Source organism: Chanos chanos, chromosome 1 (genome assembly GCF_902362185.1).
Source record: "Chanos chanos chromosome 1, fChaCha1.1, whole genome shotgun sequence".
NCBI classification, from domain to species: Eukaryota; Metazoa; Chordata; class Actinopteri; order Gonorynchiformes; family Chanidae; genus Chanos; species Chanos chanos.
In genome coordinates this window covers 60,006,488-60,021,656 of record NC_044495.1, presented here as the reverse complement: position 1 = coordinate 60,021,656, position 15,169 = coordinate 60,006,488, and the positions used below count along the sequence as shown (strand labels likewise).

The following is a 15,169-nucleotide window of genomic DNA, read 5'->3' as shown; positions in this document are numbered from 1 at the left end:
ACTTCAGCTCAATAACTCATGCCCCCTCGCGAATTCCCATGCAAACACAGTCAGCGCAAAAACACATTTCCTGCTGTCAACAACGTCTCTGGCAAGAATCAATCAACCGTTCATCCATTTACACTCTTTGCATACCCTTTCGTCGAAGAAAAAAAACGTTAAGAGACACTTGAGCTCTTGTGAGGCGATTGTTCCGTTGCTTGGAAGAATCCATCAAGCTATGTTTGATTTATATGTCTGTCTTAGATCACAGCAGTACAGCTCCAGCAAATGGAGTGGCAAAGCGCGCGCTGACATAATGCCTCACACTCTCGAGTCTGTGCAAGTTTGGGAGACAGACTGCACGGGACCATAGGGGGTAAAAGTTTGATACGACATGCTACAAGACACACACACTGCACTCTCTACGCACACACAAGCTGGTCCCGTGGCCAACAAAATCGCGTCGCAAAAACAGAGACGATGGGTAAGATTTAGACAAAGTGTGAATCTAACAGCGTTTCTTTAAGTGTCAGTCTGGTGACTGCATCGACAAAAAAAAAGACATTTTGGTTGCAGGGTGTGTCACCATGTTAATTTTCCGTTAAATTTTTGGGGGTGAATTGTGTTAAGTCTTCATTTCTCAACGATATTTGCTTTGACCTAACCGACGTAATGACTGCATTAGCCTTTTAAATCTAGCGGCATCACATTTCAATTTTTAAGAGGTCAATATTATGATGACCTCCCCTTGCGCGTTTGTGTGTGTGTGTGTGTGTGTGCGTGCATGCGCGTGTCTGTTCCTAGTAATCACTCCAGGCTCTTTAGCCAAATGTTCGCGTGGAGACGATCTCTTCCCAGGGGTGCATCCTCTCAATAGTATGTGGACAGTGAAGCCTTTGTTTTGATTCTGACCAGCATGGTACTCTTAAATGATGAAATATTTTAAAAACCAAACCGTCTCTTCGACCAGTGTGACACTTCGCTCGTTATGGCCCGGTTTCACACGGAGGAACCCCCGCCCCCCCATCCTCCCCTGACTTGTATTTTTCTGAGGGGGGCACACAAAAATGAGGGGAGGGGGCAGACAAAAACACACCACCCCCTCGGACAGTTAGAGACCTTAAGGAGAGAGAGAGAGAGAAGGGAAGAAAGAGAGTGTGTGTGTTTGTGTGTGTGTGTGTGTGTGAGAGAGAGGGAGAGAGGGAGAAAGAGATGAAGACCCCCCTCTTCAATCTAAATCCCTGGGAGGCCAGCCTAGCACCTGCTAACCCAGGGCAGTTCTCATCAGAAAAGCATTTAGCGCGCTCGCTAACTCCGGGCCCATAATTAGCTAGGGTAATTATTTGCAAGGAGCACTGGGCAAAACTGGCCTAGCATAAACAAACAGGAGGGCTTGGAGTCAGATGACAAACATCGTTAGCTTTCTGTTCGTTTTTTTTTTTTTCTTCGCCCTAACCGCAACAACACAAGCAGCATGGAGACTAGCTCCTGGTGAAAACTTGTGGGCCTAAATACCGTCGTTTTGCAAATAGCTACAACAGTGGAGATACACACGCGTATAGCAACATCTGCAATGACACACACACACACAAACACATACACACTCACACTCATGAATATTATACCATCTGAAATGACAGATCTATTTGTGCGTGGCTCCAGGCTTTTATCTTTCCCACAGTTCATCAACTCCTCAGCACGACGACTGCTAACCCAAACGCCGTCTGCAAATGCTAATTACTGGACCATGGTTAGCTTAAACCTCAAAACCTTCGACTTCACAACATTTTGAAGTCTTATTTTTATGTTTTGGGTTTTTGTTTTTTTTTATTAACTTCAAACATAGTTGGTAACACCCTTAAAATGTAGATGTTGGAAAGTGAATGTACCATATGTTAAATTCTACATTTTTAACATTCCATCATGCAGTTTTGTTTGCAGCTGACTGATGTTATAGTGTGAGTGAGTGTGTGTGGGGGGGTGTCTCTGTGTGTGCATGTTTTACCTCTCTTTTGTTGTAAAATATAAAAGTACTTTTGTAAACTAGTTTGGAAATGGCAGATCTTACAATATTCATAAACACATAATCTCCATCAGTCCATACAGAAGCATATTGTTTTGTGACTAAACTGTTTGCATTTTCCTTTCTGTAAAAAATGATGACCATCATGTGCAGACTCAATGCAAACAGAGCGTTTTTCAACTCATTAGACAGGCCCCTCAGAGTACGACAAAAACAAATGATAAAACCATCGCCGAAATGAACACAAAACAATGATAATATTGAACAACAAAAGACGACTGTGTTATATCAGCCCACGACAAATACTATACACTCCACTCAACGAGTGTTTGAGCGGATACCACGAGGCTGTAGACGACGTGCAAGGCTAATTGAGTTAAACTTAGAAAAACATAGCGGTGTTCGCTTCGCGGAGCCTCCGTGCGTACTTAATTGTGCGTACAGAGAAAGCGAAAGAGAGAGAGCGAACATTCCAGATGGCTCATCGCTAACTCCAGAGAAAAGCAGAACTCAATGTTTGATTTCCACTGGAATGCGTTAGTAACATGTAACTTTTAGAGAAGGAAAATCTGCTTAAAATGTGTAGGTTTTTTTTTTGTATGCGAGACTTTGAGTACCGTGCACTTTGCCTGCGGGGATAGGGTACAATCACGAGGAAAGTGAAGAAAAATGGAAAGACAGAAAAACTATCTTTTTGCCCCCACTTTGTTTTCCCTCGTTTTCTCAACTCCCCTCATACAGCTCAAATCTTTTCTTTTTTTTCATCTCACTCATAATCAAGCTATCGTCTACCACAATTTTTCCGAAGTCGTTTCTTATTATAACAATTTAATGTGTTATTAGCTTTGTGATTGTATCCGTTCTAGAATTCCATGAAGTTTAACTGTGTGGAAGGAAAAAAAATCAATAGGCCTACCACTGAATATTGCTTGCATCAGAAATTCACAAAAATAATTATAGGAACACTTTACCCAAAAATAACTGTGAATATGTTTTTCAAAATTTCTCACTGTAGGGATTACAAGTTTACAAGGTGATCCTTTCAACCCAGTGACAATATGTTCATGTATGAGACAGTAACATATAGTAATCTTTATTGACGGTGGTGTACAGTTGCAATGGATATTATCTTATATGTTGTCTGTGTATTTTGTTGTGTGTGTGATCATACAACTGTAGGAGCAGATATTTTTAGAGTATGTGATTTCCTCAGTCTGCTTGGCTGTGTCCAGTCATTTGAAGTGTGGCGCTATTTAACTGAAGACTATCATTCCACAGTTTATTTTGCTTAAAACACTAGACTCTCTTGATGTGATTACTGAATGTATGAGACCCCCCCCCCCCCACACACACACACACAAACATTTAGTCAAATGCAATCAGACATATGTTTATGATGGTAGAAGTGACAAATTTCCCTTCTTAATTGTAATTGGAACAACGTATTTGGAATGAAATTAGGTTTCGTTATACCTTGAATGGATTTCATCCCCAAGGTGCTCAACTCACAGTGGAACTACTAGTGTTCCTAAAATATTACCATGGCTTTTACTGTTTCACCAGAATGTCATGCAACACAGCACGTGAACAGATGGGGGGGGGGGGGGGGGGGGGGGGGGGGCGGGGGGGGGGTGTAAGGTAAGGTAAGTTCAGGGATAAGGTCATAAGAAAGAGAAAAGGGGACATATAACTAAAAAGACAATCTACGTCAACTACACACACACGCACGCTCACGCGTGCGCACAACAGTTTCACACACACACACACATGCACACACAAAAACACGGCATGCTAATTGAAACAAGTTTATTTAGTCTCGTGAAAAGCATTTAAGGCAAAAGAGGAAAAAAAACCCTAAATGACAGGCGTGTCGCTTCTTCTCAAACACAATTAAAAAATAATATATAAATATATACATACTACAAATGACATGCATATAACGGATTCATTTAGGCCCATCGCATGTCATTAGTAACTCAACAGGGCGCTGCCGAGCCTCGGGTCTGTCACTGCCAGTGGACCCCTTGGCGATTTATTTTATATTAAATCTCTAATGACTCCTCTGCTTGTGTAGTAAAATATGCGCAGAAGTCCGGCGCACAAAGCCATTCACTTAAATGCTTATTTATTCACTAAACGAGGATCTCATGTTTAATGTTCCTTGGACGCAAGGTAGTTTCCGGGGGAGTCTTGAAATGCCCCTACAGCTGTATACATCATTTATTTTACACATAGCCTTATATCGCTCACACTGGGCAGCGGGAGGAGAAAAATGACTTTATGAAAATGAGCGCGCCAAAAACTTTTTTTTTTTTTTGCGATAAGACAGAAACATTAGAAGTTCCGGAATGAGAGCTTTGAGCGCGTGCCACTGCCAGGCGATCGTTGAGACGAGACTTCCTTAACGGGAGCAAATGTCTTCAGCCAGACTCCAACATAGCAACAGCCATCCCAAGACGCCCCTCGGACAGGGCAATAGGATTTCTCAGCGCAGGAATCAAGGTGCCCTGAATTTTGGTTTTTCTCCGGTCGTCAAACCCCCGCGCCCGATTTCCATAAGCCTCCTGCGCTTCCCGACCGCTTTTCACCGCGTCTTGGTGAAATAATGCGATGGGGAAATGGTTATTTTTCCCCGATTAATCGCGTTTCGGTTAATTAGATTAAAAGCTTTATTAATAAAGTCGAGGGCCCTTACGTTTGTGCGGCAACAAGCATTATAAACGGAAGTGAATAGCGAGCTCAATTATGTTTTTATCAATTATTCATTGGTTGACTGCCATCTTATTAATTCCCAAAGCAAAATGAAATCGCTGATTGTTTGGAACGATAAAGCCGTCGCGAGCCCTGACCTGATGTGAGCAGGTCTGACTCAGTATTCTCAATAATTAGGGCCTAGATGATTTTACTATGGAGGAAACTACCCTTGAACACATCGAGTCAAAGAGTCATTTCCAGCGATGTTAAATAATGTCCAATAATGTCATTTTGTTAATGATTTGTGCTGAAAACACATGTATCAATAGCCCCCACCCTTAATTTAAATTATTTTCCGGCTGTTTTACTGGGGTTAACAAACAAACTTACAGTTGTTGAAGACACATAGGAAATAAAGTGAGAGTGAAGTGTGTGTATGTGACTAAACAGCAAAGAGGTAGTAAGTGGATGCAGCTGATTGGTTGGAGTCTCACACCTGCCAGACAGTGCTGTGTTAGAGTGTGAGCCGCTTCAGTCTGGTTGTAAACCACTCTCTCATCTTTAATCTTAATGTCTCACATCTTCCCCTGACTGTACAAGTCTGTTTCTATTACTGTTACAGCCATTCAGGCCCATAACGTGTTTTCAGGTACTTTTACCTAATGTTTGTGCTTTTGAATGTCTGTTTATATGATAGTATTACAGAGACACAGGGTCCAGAACGAGGTTCCAGTTACAGAGGATTAACTGTAGGTGTTTTCTGTTTTTATTCCATATGCCTCCCCGTCGTTCTTCAAATCACCCTCATCTTTCGTTAAAGTTGCAGTCGAGTATCGAGCTGTGAGCCGGCCGACAGCCTGTGTCCAGAGAGCGGTCAGAGATCGGAAGCTTCCAGAAAGGATTTGTGTGGGTGGCGTGAATGGGGACCCTGGTTGCCAGGGAGATTCTTCAAGAGCCAGCTGAGCAGTTCTCACTGCTCCTGGCTGAACTGCTGGTGGGTGGGGGCCACTGGGGCTCCTCAGGGGGGTAATGGGGAGTAGCAGGCTCAAACAACGCCAGCAACCACGATTCACTAACCACCCACCAGGGGTGGGAGACAGAGTGTGTGTGCTAGACTGAGGAGTAACAACTCATCACATTTTGAGAAGGAGATAGAGAGAGAAAGAGCAAGAGAGAGACATGAAGTGTGTGTGTGTGTGTGTGCGCGTGCGTAAATTGTTCAAATTCACAGACACCCGTACAAAAGTAATGACAACATATGGTCACCGCGGTCCAAATTGTGTCATTTGGGAACCAGCGCAAATTTCGGCATTTTTGAGTGTGTGTGTGTGTGTGTCTTTGCTCAGGGGCGCGTGTGCTGCGTTAAACACACAGCCCCGTATCACCGGCTGTGTCGGATCAGGTGATGGAAGATGTATGCGTTTGTCTCTGTCGTAAACACACAGACCAGAGGCGTGCCATGGATGGACTCCTCTTTATAGGTAAATAACTACAGTTTAGGGCCTCTAGCCAAACTATATGGCATCAAAAACCGCATACTGCAAATGTAGCATAATGCTTAGATAAACTAAACTTTATTGCATTCAGAAAGGCATTTGGTTTATCACTTTAGAGAGGCACACATGTATTTTCAATAAATAATTATTTCTTTGTGCGTGTTTATCTGTGATCCTTTATTATTATTATTATTATTATTATTATTATTATTATTATTATTATTCTGCATTAACTTCCATAGAAAAATCACATATGCAGTTGAAAATTTAATCACCGGCATCACCTGCAACCCACAAAATTGGGGACGTAAACTTTACAGTAAACGTTTATGCACACTGCAGCGTTGCATACTGAAACAGAAGCGGCAATAGGTTAATCGTCGGCGATAAATCATCCAATGACTCTAACAGTGGGCCTTGCGTTGATCCCAAATCTTCATTTCCCCATCAGGAACGGCTCTAATTGATTTAAATGCCTCATCTTTGCCGCAATGCACCCATGATACGTTAGTAAGGGGTCTTTAAGATTATTATTATTATCATCACTGTGATTGCCGTTCTCTCTCCGTTGCCGATTATAGGATGCGAGAAAGAGAATTTCTTGCTCAAAGCTGAAAAAAAAAAATCATTATTGGGATCTGGGAACAAACAGATGAACCCCCCCCCCCCCCCCCCCGCCCCTCCCCTCCGCCTCCCCCGCCCTCCCCAAACCCTCCAAATACCCCCCTTCGCCTCCCGGCCCAGAATTGACCCCCTCCCTGCGTGCTCATCTCCGAGTCTCTTCTTTTTGCTATGTTCAGCCTTAATTTATGCAAAATTAATTGATATATCTTTTATAATTGATGTGCTGTAAAATTAATGAGTAATTTATGTAATTAGTCAATTAAGGATAATTCCAGCATATGTTCAATATGCCCAGAAGGTGTACTTTACAAGTACTTATTTGTCCAGGAGTTGAATGTTGAAAAAAAAAAAAAAAAGAAAAAAGAAAAACACCTAATTAATTTCTTATGCATATCAGCGTGGTGTCTATTTAACATCGCTCTTTGTGGGAGCAGGTTTAATATTTATCTTAACCACACGTTGACTGAGGGTGTGCGCGCGCCCATATCGGTCTCTTCGGGGCTCGAGGTGTCAGCATATTTCTTGGCGTTCAAAATAATGTTGTTGTTTTTTTTTTTTAACCAGCTCTTCCCAAATACATTTTTAAAACACGGGCCTTGTCATGCGGGTCGTGAGGAGAAGTATCATTTTCTGAAGACATTTATGACCAACAGACAGACAACGGCCGCCAAGACTCAATAAAATATATACTCTCCTTGGACACCGGTGACCCCTCAGATTGCCTCGTGAAGGACCGCAGAGAAGCAGCATAATGGCCCAGATCCGTTGGCTAATTGACGCCGTTTTGAATATTCATTGCTAACATAACCGGTACGCTTTTAATTATATTGTTGGACGTCTCTCCAAGGAAGGTAAATCACGAAAGGCTTAATTAATGTAATGTATTCGAGACCCGCTGGGATACGGAGAAAGACTTGTTCCGTTTGGGATGTGTCGTGACACCTGGCCGCACTAGAGCGGCGGTGCTTTTGTTATTCTGTTTATCTATACCCGGAGGAGACCGGAGTTGTTTATATCCTTGTAGAGTTTGTACTATGTATAAACAGATTGACAGGTTGACTCAGGCTCCCCGCACAGCCCTTCTCACCCCACCCCACCCCCACCCCCACCCCCAACCCCACCCCAGCACACAGTGAAAGATTGAGTGTGCTTGCTTAGTGCGTGCGCGCGTGTTAGCGCACCAGCTTACTCTCTGATTTATCTGCCCCAAGTTCAGCTAATGAAATGAAATCATGCGAAACAATGGAACGCAGCCGATATCGAATAAAGCTGCCTTTTAAAAAAAAATTGTAATTATTATACCACTTCAGAGAGATGACTTGCAGAAACCAAGACTAAACGTGTCACCTGAAATTTTCACAACAGGATAATCTCTGAAACGAGTAGCCTATATCAGGTGATGACTGGAGATTAAATTTGTTGTAATTGTATAGTGAAGACTGAACATGTACAGTAAAGACTGAGCATTTTACCCTCTTTCTCAAGTACTTTTACGCAATGCTGTTCTCTTGCTGTTATAGGCACACTGGTAAACTTTGTGTGAGAGCTTGATATGCAAAAGTATTGTCGTCTGTGTAAACCTGTAGTTTTTCCGGCAGTTTTATATTTAATTCTTATTTAACATGATGAAATATACAGAATCTCGAATAGAAATAAAATGAAAGTTTAATATTTTTCAATATCGTGGAAACAGTTCTGATTAAAATGAAGTGAGCTTATGCGAAATAATGCTAAGCATATCAAACCTTACATTTTTCTGATTAGCGAGTTGGAGAAAGGAGTTGATATATCCACACACTATACTCCAATTAATGGTTAATTTTTAGGGTACAGATCAAAATGATGTGCTACTGATAATATAGTTTTTAAAAATGCAGAAATAAACTGGCCTATTATATTTTTTATTTCGGATTGGACTCGGGCACGTGCTTGTCAGTAAGTTCGAAAACGTTCATTTCTAATTTTTTTTTTTTTAAATATCATTACTAGCTTATTTTTGCTGTAGTTTTATGCACATACTCGCTCAAGATACATAAAAAATAAAATAAAGTATAAAAAAATAAACGACACTTCGTACTAAGGAAGCTGTGAGAAACTTCAATTTCACATCTATCTATCTATCTATCTATCTATCTATCTATCTATCTATCTATCTATCTATCTATCTATCTATCTATCTATCATCACTGGTAATTTGACTATTAGTGTTACAATTAGCAGTGATAATTTGGTAAGTGTTTGTATGTGTTAGTACATGCGATGCGTGCTGCTCCGAGGACTGCCCCTGATTGGCACGCGAAGAGCAGATGAAGTCGGATCACAGCCTCCACCCCCTCTCTGTTTCCCTATTCATCCAAAAGTAACTGCTATGATAATAAAGCAAGACTTGCAGGGGGGTATGAATTTCTGCCATTCGTACAAAAGCGACGTTGAATCGGAGCGCATACAGGAGTGCGTGCGTCTCATCGAACGGAAGCTCCGACAACTTTCCTCCGTCTTTCCTGACCGCGACCTGAGCCTCTGAGTAGAGAAGGCGGGCGAGAGGTAACTTCTGAAGTTTTCTTTGAGCACGCGGCAGACGCACCGTGCGTACATATTTGTGTATGAACATGTTAGGCTTTTCAGGTTTCTAGATCCTTAAATTGTTTTGAGCTTGGGGGTTAAAAATGAACATTCTTCCGCTTCACAAACACATCCTTCTCTCCCTCTCTCTCTTTCTGTGTGTGTGTGCTTGTGTGTGTGTGTGTATGTTTAATTGTTTCCTTTAAGAACAAAGACTTACAACCTCAAAAAGGCCAAAACTTCTCTGTTTGAGAGCAGCAAATGAGACTGTCCTCTACTTTTTTTTAGCTGGGATGCTTCAAACTTCAGCAGCTGGGTGACCAGTGACTAATCAATAACTGTAATATTTGCAGTTTATCTAGGGGGAAAAAAAAAAAAAAGAGGCGAGGAGAAATAAATAAATTAATCAGGAGTAGAAACCCGCTCAGAAGACCATTCAGACCAGACATGCCTCGGCCAGGCAAGAACTCCTACAGTGACCAGAAACCTCCCTACTCCTACATCTCCCTGACTGCCATGGCCATCCAGAGCTCTGCCGAGAAGATGCTGCCTCTCAGCGACATCTACAAGTTCATCATGGACCGTTTCCCTTACTACCGAGAAAACACCCAGCGCTGGCAGAACTCCCTGAGGCACAACCTGTCCTTCAACGACTGCTTCATCAAGATCCCGCGTCGGCCGGACCAGCCGGGAAAGGGCAGCTTCTGGGCCCTGCACCCGGACTGCGGGGACATGTTCGAGAACGGCAGCTTCCTCCGCCGGCGAAAACGCTTCAAGCTGATGCGCGCCGAGCACGCGGCCTGCAAGAACACGCCCGTGCTGCACTCGTACCACCATCACCAGCAGCACCATCATCACCACCATCACGTCCATCACCCGGGCAAACTGGGAATGGGACCCCCGGAGTACCTCGGCGCCGTGGGACGCCTCTCGCACTTCCAGAGCTACGCCTTCGGCGGGGGCCAGGCAGGCGGCTTCAAACACCCTTTCGCCATCGAGAGCCTCATCGGGCGAGACTACAAGGGCGTGATGGCGGGCGGTTTACCCATAGCCTCCGTCATGCACCACCTGGGTTACCCAGTGCCAACGCAGCTCGGCGGCGTGGTCAACTCGGTCTGGCCCCACATGAGCGTGCTCTCCGAGTCGGTGGGGAGCATGCCCGTGTCGTCCGAGTACTCGTCCTTCGGGGTGCCCGTGAAGGGACTGTGCCCCCACCCGGGCGGCCAGACCATGCCTGCCGTCCCGCTCCCCATTAAACCCACTCCTACCCTGGGCACCGCCGTGCCCTCTTTGCCCCTGTCGGCTGCTCCAGCCCAACTCTGCTCCGGAGCTCCGTCCGTGATGGAGAGAAGCACCACAGAACTGACGGAGGGGAAAAATGGATCACTGCACCCTTCCCTTTTGCTATAGTGGACGCTGTGGATGACGATGGTTAGTGTGTGTACAGCTGGGTCTGCTTAAGAGAGAGCTCTGTAACGGCACTACGGTTTTCGAACCATTGTTTAACTCTGACTCTGACTTTGCCTGGACTCGCCTGCCATGGATGTATAGTCGGACTGAGAGTCTGTGTCTCGCACCTAAACTAAAAGGTGTGCCAAGGGGTACATAATACGTTTTTTTTTAGGGTACGTAGCAATTTTCTCTCTTCTTCTATTGCACTTCTCTGCCTCTCGTATACCACACGTAATGTTAGTCTTTCGACCGGGCAGGAGCACTTGAGGATTTGGGTGTTGGGAAGTTCTCACTGAACTGCACTGATCAGCACTGAGCTGTGTGAGTGACTCAGAGAAGGGAGAAATCTAGATGAGTGCTGAACGCTGACTTATATCCTGACTATTAATCATTTTTCTACAGATTCAAAAGGAGGACAGGTAAAAAAAAAAAAAAAAAAAGTAACTTATTATTAAACACTGTAAACTTTGGCCTTAAAAAGCAAGAGAGATTAATTCTATTCAAAATGTTATTGTTTGCTTTTTGGAATGAATAATGATGTGCTTGATGTACAATTATGTCTGTGTTATAGACATTATTTTTGGAGTATTTTAGGCTATTAGTATGTGCCGTAAGGAATTTATCCCAAAGAAACATATATGTAACTATGTAAAAAGAACATGAATATGCTGAAGTGCTATTACTTGAACTGTTTGAACTGAAAAAACAAAACATAACCTTGATTGATATTTGAATATATCTCATATTCTTTTTTTGTCCACTAACCGATAATTAGGATTAAAATGATTTAAGAATAAAATATGAATTATTTAAGGAATACTGTACAGAATGTAAGATTGTTGACTGTAAACATTCAAATGGCATGTGATCTCTGAAAAATGAAAGAGAATGAAAACAGCTCTGTGAAAAATGACTTGAATTGTAACACTCCACCATATCTAATGAAGTATTTTTAACTGAACCAGTCCCCTGAGTCTGAGTCATTTTGTGCTATGACTTATTAAATAGAATGATCTTTCTTTCTTTCTTTCTTTCTTTCTTTCTTTCTTTCTTTCTTTCTTTCTTTTGAATTCAAATACATTGTCAAATTTCATTGCGTATTTTGCTCAGATCTGCAGCGTGACTGATAGTGACAGAGTGACTGGAATCATGTAAAACACAGATGAGTTAAGACAGTAAAAAAAAAAAATCAGGTTTCTTTTCTCGTGTTTCATCATTTTGGTGAAAAAAAAAAGACAAAAAATAAAAAAATTCCCAGGAGGATGTGTGTGGACTACACTGAGACATGCTGGTGAAAACTGCAGTGAAGGAGTGAAATGTAAATTCAGTTCACTGACAGAGCAATCCTTTTACAATACTTGGATATTCAAAAGTGTAAATGTGAACGCGGAGTGGTTTAATTTAAAACGTCGAGGGCAGGATTGTTTTTTTACATTTTCCAATGACTGTGTTCACACAAACAAACGTGATCTGAACATCTCAGTGAAGGATTAATCTGACGTTACAGTTTCATTGTGCTTATGGAGAATTGTGTGAAGACAGTTGTTGCTTGGGGGACAGTGGAAAAAAAAAAACAAAAACAATAAGATGTAGCATTTATTCTCTCTTTGTTTCTTAGTGAGGGTAAAATGCACGGTCCACTAGAAACACTGTGGGAAGGGAGAATACACACACACACACGCACACACACACACACATACACACACACTGGCAAAGACTGGACCCTTGTAATGCAACATAAAATTTCCTTGAGTGAAAATTAGGTAATCACTACCACTCAGACTCATAGTGTCAATCCACAGCAGCACTTGTTTGATTAATATTATGATTGGTTTAGTATTCAATCAACATAAATCAAACGATCTGATCCCCATGCAAATCTACTAGAAGACGTAAAACGTAGATACAGATTACTCATGAGGATGTGAAACTGCACACCACACAGCACAAGTTTTCTGACTGATGTGATTTTGAAGATCAAATCCTGAGGCAGGAAACAACCTGAGAGCATCCTTTTTTTTCCCTGGGGCACCCTCTAAGATCATATTGAACAGCTTTGAAATCAAATTAATTTCTTCGGGATTAACTGGGATTATAATCCGTGTGTGGACTAAGATTTAGATGAGTTTAACCATTTAACATCCTCCTTCCCTTGCTAACTTGAAATTTTGTCACAGACAGAAGCGTTCATACTTTCAGCCTACGTTGGAAAATGAGTAACAGGTCACATGAAACGCGAAAAAAAAGAAACAAAAACAGAAAAACATAAAAACAGGCCTTTAAACCATCAAATATTAAAACCATGTGTCACATTTTCCACTGGAGTGCTGGTTCTTGATGTAGTTACAACATAGTAATAACTATAACATAGCTCTTTAAGACACAAGGCTTTGTCAGTCAGATGTTACTGTAAGCAGGCAAAGCAGGAGTTTCCCTGGAGTGGTCTCCCTGCGACAGCATGGCTCACAGCCCAGAGACCTCTGACAGCAGGGAGTGCCTTTCAGCTAACACTCAGTGTGTTTATTTATATGTGTGTACTGGTCTGAGTTGTGCTTTTGTTTATAACTAATGTAGTTATGACATGCAGTTCTCATATTCTCTTCTATTATCCCTTAATGTGTTAGTGTGTGTGTGTGTGCGCGCGCGAGCGTGTGTGCGCCTGTGCGCGCATTTGTGTGTGTACAAATGTGTGTGTGTGTATGTGTGTGTGTGTGTAAATGTGACTGTATGTGTAGATGGGGGAGAACGCCGGTGTGTCATGCAGTACTGTGACACAGAGGAGGGGCCCGTTCATGACTTCAAAAGGAGATGTTCAACAAAGTCGTTTTGTCTTTCGCTTCTTGACATAATTTCATCTTTGAAGTTGTGAAGCAGGTCCTCTTCAGCAGACAAAAGACTGGCCAGTTCAGAGCTCATTCAAAGCCTTTCTCTGCTTAGCATAGCAAAGGTAGGCCAACAGTGCGACCAGCTTTTTAGAACAAATAATTGAGATGCACAAGTGGTAGCGCGACGTGCAAACCACACCTAGCATATGTCTCTGTCAATATTTATGAGTGTGCCTCAAGGTACTGTACTCTTTCTCTCTCTCTCCATCCTTTCCCCCTCACCTCTTCAGTTCTCCCTCCTTTACAATGTTTCTGAATTAATCTCTCTCTCTCTCTCTCTCTCTCTCTCTCTCTCATCCTTTGAAATTCTTTTGAATCTATCCCTCTCTCTTTCTCGGAGTCTTGTTTATTAAGGAGTGAATTGAGACAGCCTCATAGCTGATCCCCAGAGCCTTCTTAACCTCCCTCATCATAACGGTCCTCAGTCATCCATCATAATCTGCCAACAAACACACACACTCTAACACACACACACGCGCGCATGCACGCACGCACGCACGCACACATGGGCACGCGTGCACACACACACACACACAAATACATATGCGTACAAACGCGCACACGCGCACACACACATGCACACACACATACACACACGCACAAATACATACACATACAAACACACACACGCACAAATACATACACATACAAACACACACACAGTCACACACACACACACACTCACACACTCACACACATACGCACGCACACACACACACACACACTACACACACACACACAAATACATACACATACAAACACGCGCACGCACACACACACATGCACACACACATACACACACGCACAAATACATACACATACAAACACACACACACACATACACACACGGACACACACGGACACACACATACACACACACACTCACACACATACACACACACACACTCACACACACACACACACACACACACATTCAGAATGAGCCCCCTCACTCTCTTCCTCATTTTCTGCTTTAACCACAAACGTTAAGTTTATCAAAATATTTTAACTGTGACGGCTTGTTTTTCCTGTGTTTTTTTCAATATATGTGTGTGTAGAAAAGAAAAGCAGATTTAAGATTTATCTATCATTGTCATTCAACCACCTTTAAGTCGTACGGATGCAAGTAGAACTACCTGAGGTACTTCATCTAGTTCACCGCATTCTCCACTGAAGGAGTTTGTGTTTAGAGGTTCCTCTGGAGACAGCTGGAGTGATAAGATATTTTACAAAACCATGTACTGTTATAGGGCCTCTCATTGTTTTAGATGGTAAGAATATATATGTATGTTAAAACACTGAATGAATCATAATTTTGCCTCAGACACTCAAATCACCTTGTGTGTGTGTGTGTGTGTGTGTGTGCCAGTCACGTGCGCATACGTGACTGAGTGAGTGAGTTCGTGAGTGAGCAAGTGAGTAACAGTGAGAAAGAGAGAGAGAGAGAGAGA

General features: G+C 42.5%; 1 protein-coding gene across 1 annotated transcript; it reads left to right on the top strand.

Annotated features, from left to right (window-relative positions):
• The first annotated feature begins 9,828 nt into the window (after positions 1-9,828).
• Positions 9,829-10,791, top strand: foxb2 (forkhead box B2). The gene has a single exon (XM_030788308.1). It carries the CDS (start codon positions 9,829-9,831, stop codon positions 10,789-10,791), a length of 963 nt encoding a protein of 320 aa, XP_030644168.1.
• The last annotated feature ends 4,378 nt before the right edge of the window (positions 10,792-15,169 follow it).

Bases quoted from the DNA above. Each gene is read 5' to 3' on its own strand.
- foxb2 (XM_030788308.1), top strand. From the start codon at position 9,829: ATGCCTCGGCCAGGCAAGAACTCCTACAGTGACCAGAAACCTCCCTAC.